This window comes from Melozone crissalis, unplaced genomic scaffold (assembly GCF_028551555.1).
Source record: "Melozone crissalis strain CALT ecotype California unplaced genomic scaffold, PUWL_Pcris_2 ptg000017l_1, whole genome shotgun sequence".
NCBI lineage: Eukaryota > Metazoa > Chordata > Aves > Passeriformes > Passerellidae > Melozone > Melozone crissalis.
Window position 1 is genome coordinate 10,617,686 of NW_026535795.1, and position 12,896 is coordinate 10,630,581.

A 12,896-nucleotide genomic window follows, 5' to 3' on the forward strand; every position below is an offset into this window, starting at 1 on the left:
TGGCACAGCACATCCTCAGGAGGCCTCCAAATGGGGCTGAAATGGAGAGGTGAGACAATGAATCACACCAAGAGCACAAATACCCCCAGAATAACCTGCACAGAGTGGGTTTGACACTGCTCCCCTGCTGCAAATCCTGCCCCCAAAATGGCACCAGTGGGGACACTCTGAGCAGGGGGTCATGAGGTGGGAATGGGGCCATTTGCCATTCAGAATTCACTGAAAATTAGCCTTTTCCACATATATAGAAATATATATATGAATATATATACATGCATATATATATATATATATATGGAGTTAGATTATAGATATGGAGATAGATTATAGATATAGATAGATGATATAGATATAGATATAGATATAGATATAGATATAGATATATACAGATTCCTCCAGGATGAGGAACAGAACATAACCTGAGTCTTGAGAGCTGCTTGGAAAATCAGTGCTGGGGGATGTGGAGACCTAACAAGCATCACCACATGGGGACCCTTGGCCAGACAAAGGGGCAGTGGCAGCCTGGTTCCTCTCTGCACAGCAAGAGAGATGTGCCCTGCTGCCAACAAGAAGCACCCACACACCACCAGAACTGTCTCCTTCTCTCCATGGTGAGCCCTGCAAGGCAGATCAGGTCTCCAAACCCTGCACTGACTCCCTGCCATGATGGTGCTCAGCCAGGCAAGGTCTGAGGGCAGGGTTTTTACCAGAAACAGGAATTTCCTCCTCTGGAAATGCTCCCCTGCACACAGCTGCAGGGGAATCACTTTCTGCTTCTCTAGCTAAACCAAGAGGCTTCAAGGCTTCTCTGATGGATCCCTCACCACTATAACATGCTGCTTTCCCTCCTGTAAAATGCAAAGGGTTAAACCAGCAGCAGCTGCAATTTCCAAAAAGACAGATTTTGAGTAAGACAAGACTTGTTCAGCAGTGCTGCAGCTCTGACACGACCCCCCTCCATGTGCCAGGCTGGCCAGCATCCCCAGGGAGCTGCAAAGAGCCTTCCTGGTGTCCTGGCTGCTCTGACAGCTCCTAATGGCCACCACTATTTCACAGTGCCCGGGCTGGATTTACACCCAGAGCTGCCTCTGTGATGGATGCCTCCCACCAGCGCTGTCCCAGCCGGTGCCAGCACAGCAGGGCCAGGCACATCCTGCTCCCTGTGGCAGGAATGGACATGATCTGGCTCTTCCAGGTCCCACAGAGCCCTTCCCCCACCCTGGCTGCAGCAGGGTCTTTGCACAGCTTGTGAAACCCTGGTATCTCCCCAGACACCAAAGGGAGAAGCAGGAGGAGTTCCATAAAACCTGGCTCATGGAAGATGTTTCCTGACATCAGAACAGAATCCTTTCTCTGCCAACAGGCATCTGCAATAAACAATCTATTTCTTGGCTGAAGGGAGCCAAGAAGCTCTCGTGATTTGCTGCTCCCTGTCCTGCTCTCTCTCCTGTAAATTTTGACTTTTCCAAGCAGTACAGGATGGGAACTCTACCAGGATCTGGTGGCTGATCCCTGCTCAAGTGGGAGACCTTGAAGGCAGAGGCTGCACAGGCAGAGCAGGACTCACTGCAGGGACCCCCACCCACTTCCATCAGTGGGAGGGCATCAGAAACACCCCAAGGACAGCAAACATCCTCCTCTGACTGATTCTGCCTCAGCTTTCCCCCCTTGTGCCTCTGCCTGGGAGGAGAGCACAGGGAGCAGCCTTGGAGAGGGAGAGAAGGAAGCAGCTCCTTATCCACCATGAGTTCTTCAGCAGGGATTTCCTGGAGTGGGGCTCCTGAAGCTCTGTGCACTGCAGGAACTGCAAGGGACAGATCCAATAAATCTGCAAGACAAGTTACAGGCATTTAGTTATTTTAAATTCTAACTATTATTATAGAAAGGAGAAAAGAGGGATTTTTTTTTTCCCCCGGAAATTTTTGATTGGTCATAATTGGCAACACAGCCAAATTCAACCCCTGCATCTCACAGCCTTGTACATCCAGAGCCCTGCAAAACCAATTTTGGAATGGAGCAGGCAGATATTCTGCATTCTCTGAGACAAATCACATCTGCCATGCTGCTACAAACAAAACAGGGAGATTTCTTAGTTTGGTTTGAGGTTTTGGGCTTTTTTGGGGGCTGTTTTTTTTGTTTGGTTGGTTTTGCTTTTGCTTTTTTTTTTTTATTATTTGCATTAAACTGTTAATTTTGTTTATTACAATAGTGGCTAGAATCCAACAGAGCTCAAAGATTCCTTTGTAGTGAATACGAAGTGTGGACAAACTGCCATTTTCTATGACTCGGGGTGCAAGTGAAAGAACCACTACAGAACATCCTGGTTGGGAATTTTGGGGGGTTTTTAGAGCATTTTGTTTGCTTGCTTTTAAACCAGCAGGACATTCAGCCCCCTGGGTTTTTCATTGATCTCTGCACCTCAAATGCTGCCTTTATCCCACAGCCACTGACAGCTTTGTCCTTTACCCTTTCTAATCCCACTTCCCATCAAACTAATTAAATGTTAAAACTGAAGAATAAGGGAAACTTCTGAGGAATTGGCAAATTAGTTTTTCCCAAAGGTACTTTTTCAAACCGGTGCCTGCCATCTACTGGCAATTTTCTCAAAATGCAGCCGAAAACTGGATATAAGAACAGTTTTTCCACAAGCTACTTATGTTCATCTGGCAACTTTTTTATTCCAAAGTCACTTACTCTAAATGCTAAGTTGGGGTGTTGACTTTCTTTGCCAATTGTTGATTGTGAGATCACTTGATAGAGATGAACATTATGAAATTAGAGTAATAAATCTGTTTCCAAGACAATTACCAGATTCCTGGGATGAGCCCAGTTTTCCATGACACTGATGCTCCCAAAAGAAGGAATTCTGAAAGGCTCCCTGTTCTCTTCTCTCCCTCCCTCCCTGCAACCAAAGCTCCCAAATTTTAATTACTTGTCTCTTCAGATTAACCAGAAAGGGCTATGACTGTTTTCCCATTAGTTTATCAGAATTACTTTTACTCCACAAGATGAGAAACATATTTCAATTAATATTTTCTTGGCTGAATCGTTTTCCAGTTTAATTTGATTTTCTTCTAGAGCTGACAATACTGAAGTCCTGAGCAGAAACATTGACAGCACTTTCTGAGGGGCTTGAGAATTTGCACCATTTTTTTACCTCACAATCATTTTATGTCAATGGGTAGTAAATTTACTTTTTAAAAGTAAATCTCCTTGCTAGCAATGGAATGACTTCTATTCCAAGCAGCATTTTGATCCAACAGGCTGATATTTTAACCTCATTCTCTAAAAGCCAGGGTTCAAATCCTTAAATGTTCCCTAAACTCCTGACAACCATCTTCAAATGACTCCAACCTTGCCCACAACAGTCTGTCACTGCAGCAAAGAGCCACACCAAGGCAGTGAGCCACCCCCTTACACCAAGCTATTTAAAGTAGAATGCTCTGTACTAATCTAGCAGGGAGCTGGAGGCCAAAGCTTTACAAAATAAAGAGATTTTCAGGGTTTTTTAAAGTTTTCTGTCTTCCAACACCTTCCAAGGGCCCATATCTCTGGTGCCAGCAGTGTTTTCTCCCTAAAGGGGACCTCAGTCTGGATCCTAACACTTATTCTTAGCCTGGATCTCTGCCTGTTCTGGGTGTGGAGATACCTCAATAGTTTGTAGAACTGCTAAAAAGTTTCAAGTTTTTTTTTGTTTGTTTATAAAGGTCTACTGCACTCATTCTTACTTATGACAGTTTGCAGCTTGTGACAAAGCTGGCACATCCCTGGGTTCTGACCTCAGCAGGACTCACAATCACTCCTAGAGGAAATTCTGCAGCTGTGCAGCCAGGTAAAAGAACATCTGGACACAACAGGTCTCCAGAGCCACCCAAAACTCTCACAGCTGGCAAATGCAGTGCCACTCTCTGCCAGCCCAGCCCAGCCCAACACACCCACCCAGCACCCCTGAAATCACCCCCTGCTCAAGCCCAAGTGATGCATTCCCAAGCTTCTTCAATTCAACAGTTTTATTTTTCTTAAGAATACTTCCAGAGGACAGAGAAACACAGACAACTGACAAGTCTTCACATTCAGTTCTTTCTCCAATCCTTTAAGAGAAAAAAACCTGCAAATGAAATCTTTTCAGTGAGTTCCAACACTGCTCTCAGCTCTGGCTAGGAGACAGTCCCTGCCCCGAGGAGCTTCCAGTCTAAGAGAGTGATTGATACAAAGGTGAGGGGCACAGGGACAACAAGGAGGAAGGTGACACAGTTTTCAGGCTGCTGGTGCCATTCCTGGAGACTGGTACATGTGTTTGTGCTGGCAGTCAGGATGGACACACTGAGGAGACCACACAGTGCACAACGTGTTCTCTCTGCAGGTATTTGGAAGGGACAAGGTAAAGAAGCTCTCAACAAAGTTTTCAAGGCAGTCCTGTGATGAGGAAGGCATTTTTTCTACATAGAAATTTTTGCCTATTTACATCCTTTTTTTTTAAGAAAATAAAACAGTTAATATGCCAAAAAACACATTCATCAAATCAGTTGAATTACAAAAATAAAATTTTCAAGCGATGTCTTTCTAAAATAAATAGCAATAGGTAAAAATGGAAAATGGAGATAAATAAATATGTGTATCCAAGCTGTCTTGTTAAAACACAAACAAGCGTAATTGCTTACTGAAAAGTAGCCATGGAATCCCAATTAAAGCAGCAACTGTTCAGAGCATCCTTCTCCTCAGTAACAGAGGAAAATGAGTCCCAAGCAGCAAAGAACAGATTTGTAATAAAAGAAATATAAAGGACTGTGTTCCTTATAGGAAAGTACAGACAATTTCCTTCTTTGCTGATCAACAGAGGCTAAAAAACAGAGTTCCATGATATTCCTCAATGAAATTTACTGGTATTTCCAGACAGTGGAAGGTCAACATTTTTCCCCTCATAGGATAAAAAAGAAAAGTAAAGCCCTGTCTGCGAACTTGATTGATTATGAACATAAATCTTTAGTCCCCTGATTGAACAGAAAATTAATCCATCTTAAAAATACTGAGCTGCTCTTTCTCCTCCTCCCCAAACAGCAACTCCCATGAGCAGAACCCAGACATTTGGGTCCCCAGGGACTGCTCAGCACAGCGGGCTGGGCCAGCTCAGCCTCGGGCAGGACACTTTTACTGCTTGGGAGCACAAGCTGCACCAGTTTGGGATGGTCCAACAGGAAATCCATGTTTCCATGGCAGCACCTTGCATTTCAAGGGGTAGTTGATTGCCCTGGGCTCCTGCTGGCAGGAGCCAGGCTCAGTTTGGCCGGTGTAAGTCACAGTGCTCTGGGTGACAGGAGGCAGGGTACCCTACTCCCCACGCTCATAAGGCAGTACCACTCCAGGAAATCTGTTTCTTTCTTGAAGGTTTCAGGGTTTTTTGTGGTCCTGTATGTCCTCTTACTTTTTAAGCTGTTTTTTCTAGCTATTTAAAAGGAGCAACATGCCCAGATTAACAAGAGAGGTCAAGTAGGCAAAGATTAAAATGTCCACAATGCAAGCTCTAGGTTTACAATGTACTGGTCATGCATAAACCCCTACAGATCCTGGCAGGCATTTAAACATTTAGGTTGATGGAAGATCAAATTGCTAATGAACTGACTGCTGAATGGACTGTAGCCAGCTTGAAATCACTGGTAGGTTCTGCTTCTGATGTCACAATAACTGAAGTAATGTCAGTGATCATCTACTTTAGCCCTTTTTGCTTTCAAGGAAAGATGCTGCAAGAAAAGAAAACAACAAAAAAACTGCTTAGCAAATACACCAAAAATTAGGAGAAAATCAACTACAATGCTTTCTATCCTTAATCACAATTTAAATAAATTCTAACACAAATAGCCCCACCCATCCAACTTCTGCTTGTTACTGACACAACTAAAATAAACCCATTAAATAAAAGCCTACATGTACCCCAAAGTGATATTCTGGCTTGCAATAACTCCTAGTTCTTCTGTACTAGGTGCAAGCATAGGAACAATTTCCCACTGGAAGTAATTTTCCAGGTGTAAAAATGCACAGAAAGATGTGTTCCCAACAATACATCTGCAAAAAGCACCAGGAGAATGAAGGACAAAATTTTAACAACTGTGTTAACCCTGAAGTTGCACTGGATCTTTGCAACCTCTGTGCCCTTAAAGATCTACAAATGTGCAAGGAAATATGAAAAGAGTTCTGCAAAACTTAGAATGAGAAATAACTGACCAAAATCAAGCTGTAGAAGAACGTTTTTTAACAGAGTCCTATTCAGTGGTAATTTGTTTTTAACTTGACAAAGGAATAAAACCTTTCCTTCCTAGCACAGAGATGTATCCTTCAGTAGAAAAAGGGTCTGAATATCTACAACTTAATATAAACTTGTGTGATTTGCAACAATTATTAACATTTCATATGTATGACTCAAAGTTTTACACAAGAGAAATATTTCTAATTTTCAAACCTTTTACAAGGACACCCAAGACTTTGGCTGATATGGATAACTGACCAGGCTGAAAGAGAGAATTTTCCTCAAAACCAACACCATCCTTGAGAGCTACCATTTATCTTAGAATGAAAGCAATGATTAGATTACACTGCAAACTGCCTTCACTTGATCAAAAGGTAAAAAACTTGATAAAAATTGGGTTTTGATGTAATTTCCTAGAATATCTACAGCAGTAGTAGCACTGAAGGGCACATTCCCTCATTCAAGACAAGTTCTCTTTGCTACCACCTACCTAAAGGAAAACCTCAGCCCAAACTTCAGCCCATGGAGAGGTCACAACAGGATTTTGTGTGGGTGTGGGCTGCTAAATGTAAATTATGGGACAACTGTAAACACGTGAGTCAAAGGACTAATCATTGCAGGAACAGATTTAATACAACATTGGCTCAGCTCTTTTTCTGCAGATCATCTCCCAGCAGCTGAAGGCTCAAGGCTCTGCCCCACAGGGGCATCACTGCCTTTGTCAAATTCTTATAGGAAAAAGGCAGAAAATATTCAGCTACTTAGTAAGTCCATTTATAGGTGGGAATTGTCTGGATAATTGAGATGAATTATCCAAGATGAGCATTAAAAACCCCTCTCTTGAGTCAATCAGATGCCAAACTGTTGGAACTGTAACCACAGAGGTGTCCTAAGGTGCTCCCTGCACCACAGGAGTCTCCATTTTGACAAAACTCCAAGGAAGTGAAGAAAACAAACATCAGATTCTCCAAGAAGTCAAATAGTGAAGCAGATGTATAAATTAGAAACACACCACTTTTTCATAGATCTGATATGCAAATGCATTTTTTCACTTGGATTTTGGAAATGTTCCATTAATTTTAAATATAAAGCTCAGTAGATATTAATGTCCCATGAGAAATTCAATCAAATACAAGATCAGTTTGGTAATCTGTACAGTCTTTATAGGCTATGTGGTACCAGCAGCACCAGCTGAACTAACATTTAGATAATATTTAATATCAATTCAGTTCTCAGAATGACCAGTGAATATATCTGGACAGATTCACATGGGACAGTCAATACAGGTTGGTGACAACTATAAAAGATACTTATAAATAAATAAGGTATCTATATGACACACAGCAATTTGCAATAAAGCTCTGCACAAACAGCAGCTATTCTTTGCCATTTCACATTTGAATAGATCAGAACTGATTCTTCTGCAGTAAACATAATTAATGCTCAGGATTTTCACAAATTTTGCAAAGCATGCAAAGGTTCTCCTAAAATTATTATGCAAAGTGTGACCACTGCCTGCCTACAGGGCTGTTCAGGGAAGTGCTACCAAGGGCCTACATTGAAGTGTGGAATGGCTGAAGGCTTCATTTCCCAAAGTGATACAATGGGAAATGAAACTTCACCAGCAAATGGATCTCATTTTGTAACTCTGAGATCCATTGGCTGGATCATAGGGAAAAACATTTCATGCATCAACTTATTAACCTCTTCCTTTATATTAAAACCACTACAATGACCAGAGCCAACTTGATTTCTGTCCCATTAGACCAAGCAGAACATAACCCCTCAGAAAGGTCAGACACAAGAGCTGCTGAGCAGCAATGGTACCGTTTGGCCTCTATGGCGATTCCGTACCGTTCCTTGCTGGTAAAAGTGAGGGGCCAGCTCCAAGAGCCAGGAGGATTCCACAGCTGTCACATCCCTCATGTAGTACTTAGCAGTCTGTATGACTTCATTGTACACTACCCTGGGAGAAAGGAGACAAAAATGAATAGTGTTCGCTGTCAAGCAATGAGGGAGAGATGATTAACACGTATTTAGACAGTTTCACATACATGCTGCCAGAGGTGGCACTTACAGAGTGACAAGAGAGTCCTTAAGCCGTAATTCAACCTCCTGCCTCTTTCTCTCTGGTTAGTCAGAGTTGCCCACATTAAAAAATCTTCAGATTGCCATGAAAACAACCTCACATACTACCAGACCATATGGGTGCAAGGTATACATGAAAGGTTTCTTATAATAGGGTCAAGGGGGACTCACAACTGATGCTGTGGAAGACAGAATATGAATTACTCTGTGATATCATAAGGGAAAACGTCCAAAGCACCAAAACCCTGCACCCACAACAAGGAGGGCACAAAGCCCAGCGTGACTATCCCTGGCGCCAGTCTGCAGCCAGGTGAGATAAGCATCAGAGGAAGAAATCAGCTTCAACCCCTGCCAGAACATCTCCTGGGAAGAGATTTAGGAACATCCAACCATGGGACTCATCCCCACTGCCAGCACAGTCAGGTTGCCAGCATGGACAATCTATTTCTGAGGTCACCTTCAGCAGGTAAGGGCATTTTCCCCAAGAAGTGCAAACCCTTGCGCTGAAGGGGCAGCTACCAAATCCTTTAGTCACCATCTGCCTTCTGCACACAGCAGAGCTGCAAACACCTGAGGTTTGTGGTTTCTCATTAATTGGTATTTGGCTCTCAAAAGCAAAGAAGAGAGTGCAAAATTCTCTTTGCCAAATGCATCCTGAGACATGGCCACTAACACAGCTAAGAATAAATCAGAGGAAAACAAACCAGAATGAAAACACATTTCCTATACACTTGTAGCAGAGAAAACTGAAGCCCTCGATGGAGGATGGCTGCCCAGGCTGCAGCAGCACTGAAATTTAGTTTGCTGACTAAATTAATTCCTGTGTGACAGGAGGACACCAGGTTAAGCTTATCCTTCTCAGTCTCAGCAGCAGGCAGTGCAGGATGGAAGTCCAAACACTTCAGGCTAATCATGCTGACCTGACAGCTCCACACACATTTCTGTTTGTTATCTGAGGACCTTTGACCTGCAAATGGAATGATCATATCCCAGCTAATGGGAAGCACAGCCAGTACTTTCCCCAATCTGCTGGACAGCCATAACTTTTCACATCATGATTTTATGTGTAAGCCCTTTCCCTGAAATCCATTTGCCATTTCTGCAGCACCTGTTTGTGGTGGTGTTTGTGGGTCCCCAGGATGAGGGAAGAGATGAGAATCTTGACTCCATGTTTCAGAAGGCTGATTTATTATTTGATTATATATTATATTAAAAGAAAATTATATACTAAAACTATACTAAAAGAATAGAAGAAAGGATTTCATCAGAAGGCTAGAAAGGAATAAATAATAAAATCTCATGACAGACTCAACACAGCTGGCAGTGATTGGCCATTAATTAAAAACAATTCACATGCTGAGTAAACAATTCTCCAAATCACATTCCAGAGCAGCAAAACATGGAGAAGCTGAAGCTTCCCAGGAGAAGAAATCCTGGCAAAGGTATTTTTCAGAAAATATGTCAGTGACACCTGTTTGATAGGATATTTCCTTAATAGGCTTAATAAAAGTAAATTAACCCTAGCTCTGTTTAGGTACAGAGACTACTTGGAGAACAACCTGCAGTTCAAAATGTGATGCCCACTAAACAGGGTCACCTGGCTCTGTTTTCCAACCTCTGCAGGTTTCTTTGATAGTCAAACATCACTCTATTCCCCTTATTTATTTGGATACTCCCAAAAAAATGTTGCAAAGGAAACACTACTTGGATTCTGCCTGTGGGAACTGACTTTCTACACCTATTCCCCCACTGATGGAGAGAAACAATTCAATTTGGATGCTGCAAATCCCTTAAAAAATCCCCAAAGAAGAGGAAGCAGCTCTAACTTACCAGCGTGGAGGCTTCTCTGCATACAGCACTGAGCTGGGGTGGATATGGAGCTCGTGGTCGTCACGGATAGTCCTTGAAAACAAGATATTCTATCAGACTGTGCCTCTCTTTATTGCTTAACATTTGGTTCCTTTCTACCCCAGCATGAAAAAATAGCTCCTCAGTTTAATAAAAGCAAGAATGAAAGGGCTGGAGTAAATTAACATTTGCATTTAATGAAGAGATGAAACCAGGCTTAAATGCTGGTGAAAGGAACAATCAATAATTTGATGTCCTAAAAGAGTTTTATCAACATTAAAAGAAAAAGCAGCATTTCAGGCTTTTACTCAGTAATCTGGGAGTGCTACAACACTACTGCACTACCTAACTTAAAGCAATCTAATGACTACCAGTAGCAGCTTCCCACTATTAATATTTTTGTTATATTTGCCAAAGAGAAGAGATAAACACTGAGGCAGTTTCCAAATACAGAACTTCAAATATTTAGTGCATTTATTGGCACATGTTCCTAATTGCAAATTAGCAGAAACATCTGCTTGTTGATTAAACTTAGATTTATTCATCAGGGGAGCTTTCCAACCAAGCACCAGTTTAGTGAAACTGTATATAGTCACCTGTAAGCTCCTGTGGAGTGGAATTTGGCTGCATTAGCAAAGAATCCAGAAACTATGCACCTCAAAACAGGATCTGGATCACCTGGAAAGAAGAATTTTTCTGTAAGATGAGTCAATGGAAAGGCAAAAATCCCTAAAATACCATTTAATCATTTCAAACAACTTTTCAGAGTGTATCAGGCTTTGACATCAAAGGCAGGAAAGCAGACAAATCCTGCAATTCCTTTTGACTTCAATTTCACAGCAAAGCAAAACTGCTGTCTAAAAAAGGAATGTTGCCACCTGTGTCACCATGAAGAGTTCCACAGTCCCTAACGCAGCCCAGTGTGACAGCTGAGCACTGAGGGCTGATTTTTCAGAGCAGGTAGAGATAAGTGCTAAGAACCAGTCCCAGTACCCAAGCACACACAGCACAGCTGGAAATCACATCCCAAAGGCTGAACAGCACTTTGAACAAAAATGGCTTTTTTGAAAAGACAAAAGAGGGAACAGGGTGACCTATTTATGAGCCTTTTGGAAAATCTGTCTATTAAATAGATAATCAGTGGTTAAAACTTTTGCTGGAAATCTCAACTAATGAAGACTGGACTAAAATTTAATTGTGCAAATAGGTTAAAGTCCTCATCTGCAGCCATTTTTAGGAAAAAAAATCTGGTCTAAATGAACATTATTTTGAGGCCAGGATAAAAATACTCCAAAGGTTACAAGAAAAGCAGGGAGTAGACTGACAGTTTGGAAACTACCTTCTCTGTGTATTGGATAAGTGCTTAAAAAAAATCACCTTCACTGGACTTCTTTGGCACTTTAAAGCGGACGAGAAGTTTTTTCAGCTGCTCTCTCACAACAGAAGCTCTCACAAGCCCTTTGTAGTTCAGAAAGTGCTCCTGACACCACTGGGAGCTCTTGCTGTGCTGTACAGTGAGAAGAGAAAAAAAAATCTTAATGAGATATCATCAGCAGAACAAACTCAATCTCTTTTGGATAGCCTTGTTCTGTTTTAATTCTGATCTATTGCAACACATTTCTTGTTGTTTTCCCTGAAAATTACCTATTTACAGAGCAACTAACAAGGGTATGGAGCACTAGTAACTAAAAACATGTCTCAAGCAACTTGGAAATAGCAGCAGATCAAATGCTGTGGGGTGTTTTCAAACAGATGTGCTTCATTTCTTCATATGTGGTGAAAGAGAAGAGCATCACTCATTCCATTTAATTCTCTCAGATCATAAACTTGTCTTTTTTCAACCTCAAAGTGTAAACAACCTTTTCAGTGGTGTTTTCATTGGTGTTCTTTCTGCAAAGAGCTGTTTCTTCAGAACCCAGCACGCCCCCCAAAAACTTTTGGGTTCTGACTGTTTCTAAGAGAATTACACAGATAGAAAATGTGAAGGGCGACATTTCAGTTGGTGCCTGCCTGGCTGCTTTGTGGCTGGGGAAAAAAAGTCATATTTGAACACTTGGGTGGTTATACTGCTTCAACTCAGCACTGCTGCAAGTATTTTACTACAGAAGGGGTTTACACCAGCAAAATATACTTCTCCCAAATAGGTGTAGCAACTTCAAGACTAATAAATAAACCTTAGCTTACAGAGCAGTACTAAGGTTGGTGTTAGACCTCAGGGTATGATGATCAATGAGTTCATTTAACACCAGAAAAAAAGACTGCTAGAATTAAATGCAGATTATCATCAGTAAAACATGAAAAAAATATTAATTTCATTGGAAATTTGGACATTTGTTTTCCCCAGACCAAATCCCTGTCTCCCTGAAAACACAGCTCTCTACCCATAAGATTTCCATGCTGTACCCCAACAAAACTCTGTTTTATTCCCTGTTCAGAGGAACTGTGGAAGATCTGTGACAAATGGTGAGCAGAGATTCTTTTAATGTAGAACTATCACTTGATAGGCTTGGGAAGTCCTTAGCTTTGAGGACTTTTTGTACCCAGAACTTCCAGATTCAGAAATGAGAACCTCAAGTTCCTCCCACTCCTGCAAATCCACATCCACTCGAGCTGACTTACTTTGACAAAGGCTTCATAAACATTCAGCATGGTCAGATGATCTCCTTCCTCCACAGCAAATTTTCTGTGTTGCCTGGCCTGCAGAACAAGAAATACCATT

General features: G+C 41.8%; 1 protein-coding gene across 2 annotated transcripts in view; it reads right to left on the bottom strand.

Annotated features, from left to right (window-relative positions):
* Positions 1–3,992: 3,992 nt before the first annotated feature.
* DHX35 (DEAH-box helicase 35) overlaps positions 3,993–12,896 on the bottom strand; it is a 31,026-nt gene continuing 22,122 nt past the window's right edge. Inside the window, exons 17-22 of one of the 2 annotated variants that reach the window (XM_054274625.1) lie at positions 12,797–12,874; positions 11,555–11,684; positions 10,774–10,855; positions 10,160–10,231; positions 8,096–8,207; positions 3,993–5,738 (exon numbers count right to left, since the gene is read on the bottom strand). In XM_054274625.1, coding sequence (XP_054130600.1) covers positions 5,694–5,738; positions 8,096–8,207; positions 10,160–10,231; positions 10,774–10,855; positions 11,555–11,684; positions 12,797–12,874 — 519 coding nt within the window. In that variant the 3' untranslated portion in view covers positions 3,993–5,693. Of the gene's footprint in view, positions 5,739–8,068; positions 8,208–10,159; positions 10,232–10,773; positions 10,856–11,554; positions 11,685–12,796; positions 12,875–12,896 lie in introns of both variants that reach the window. The other variant, XM_054274624.1, reaches the window with a different exon arrangement.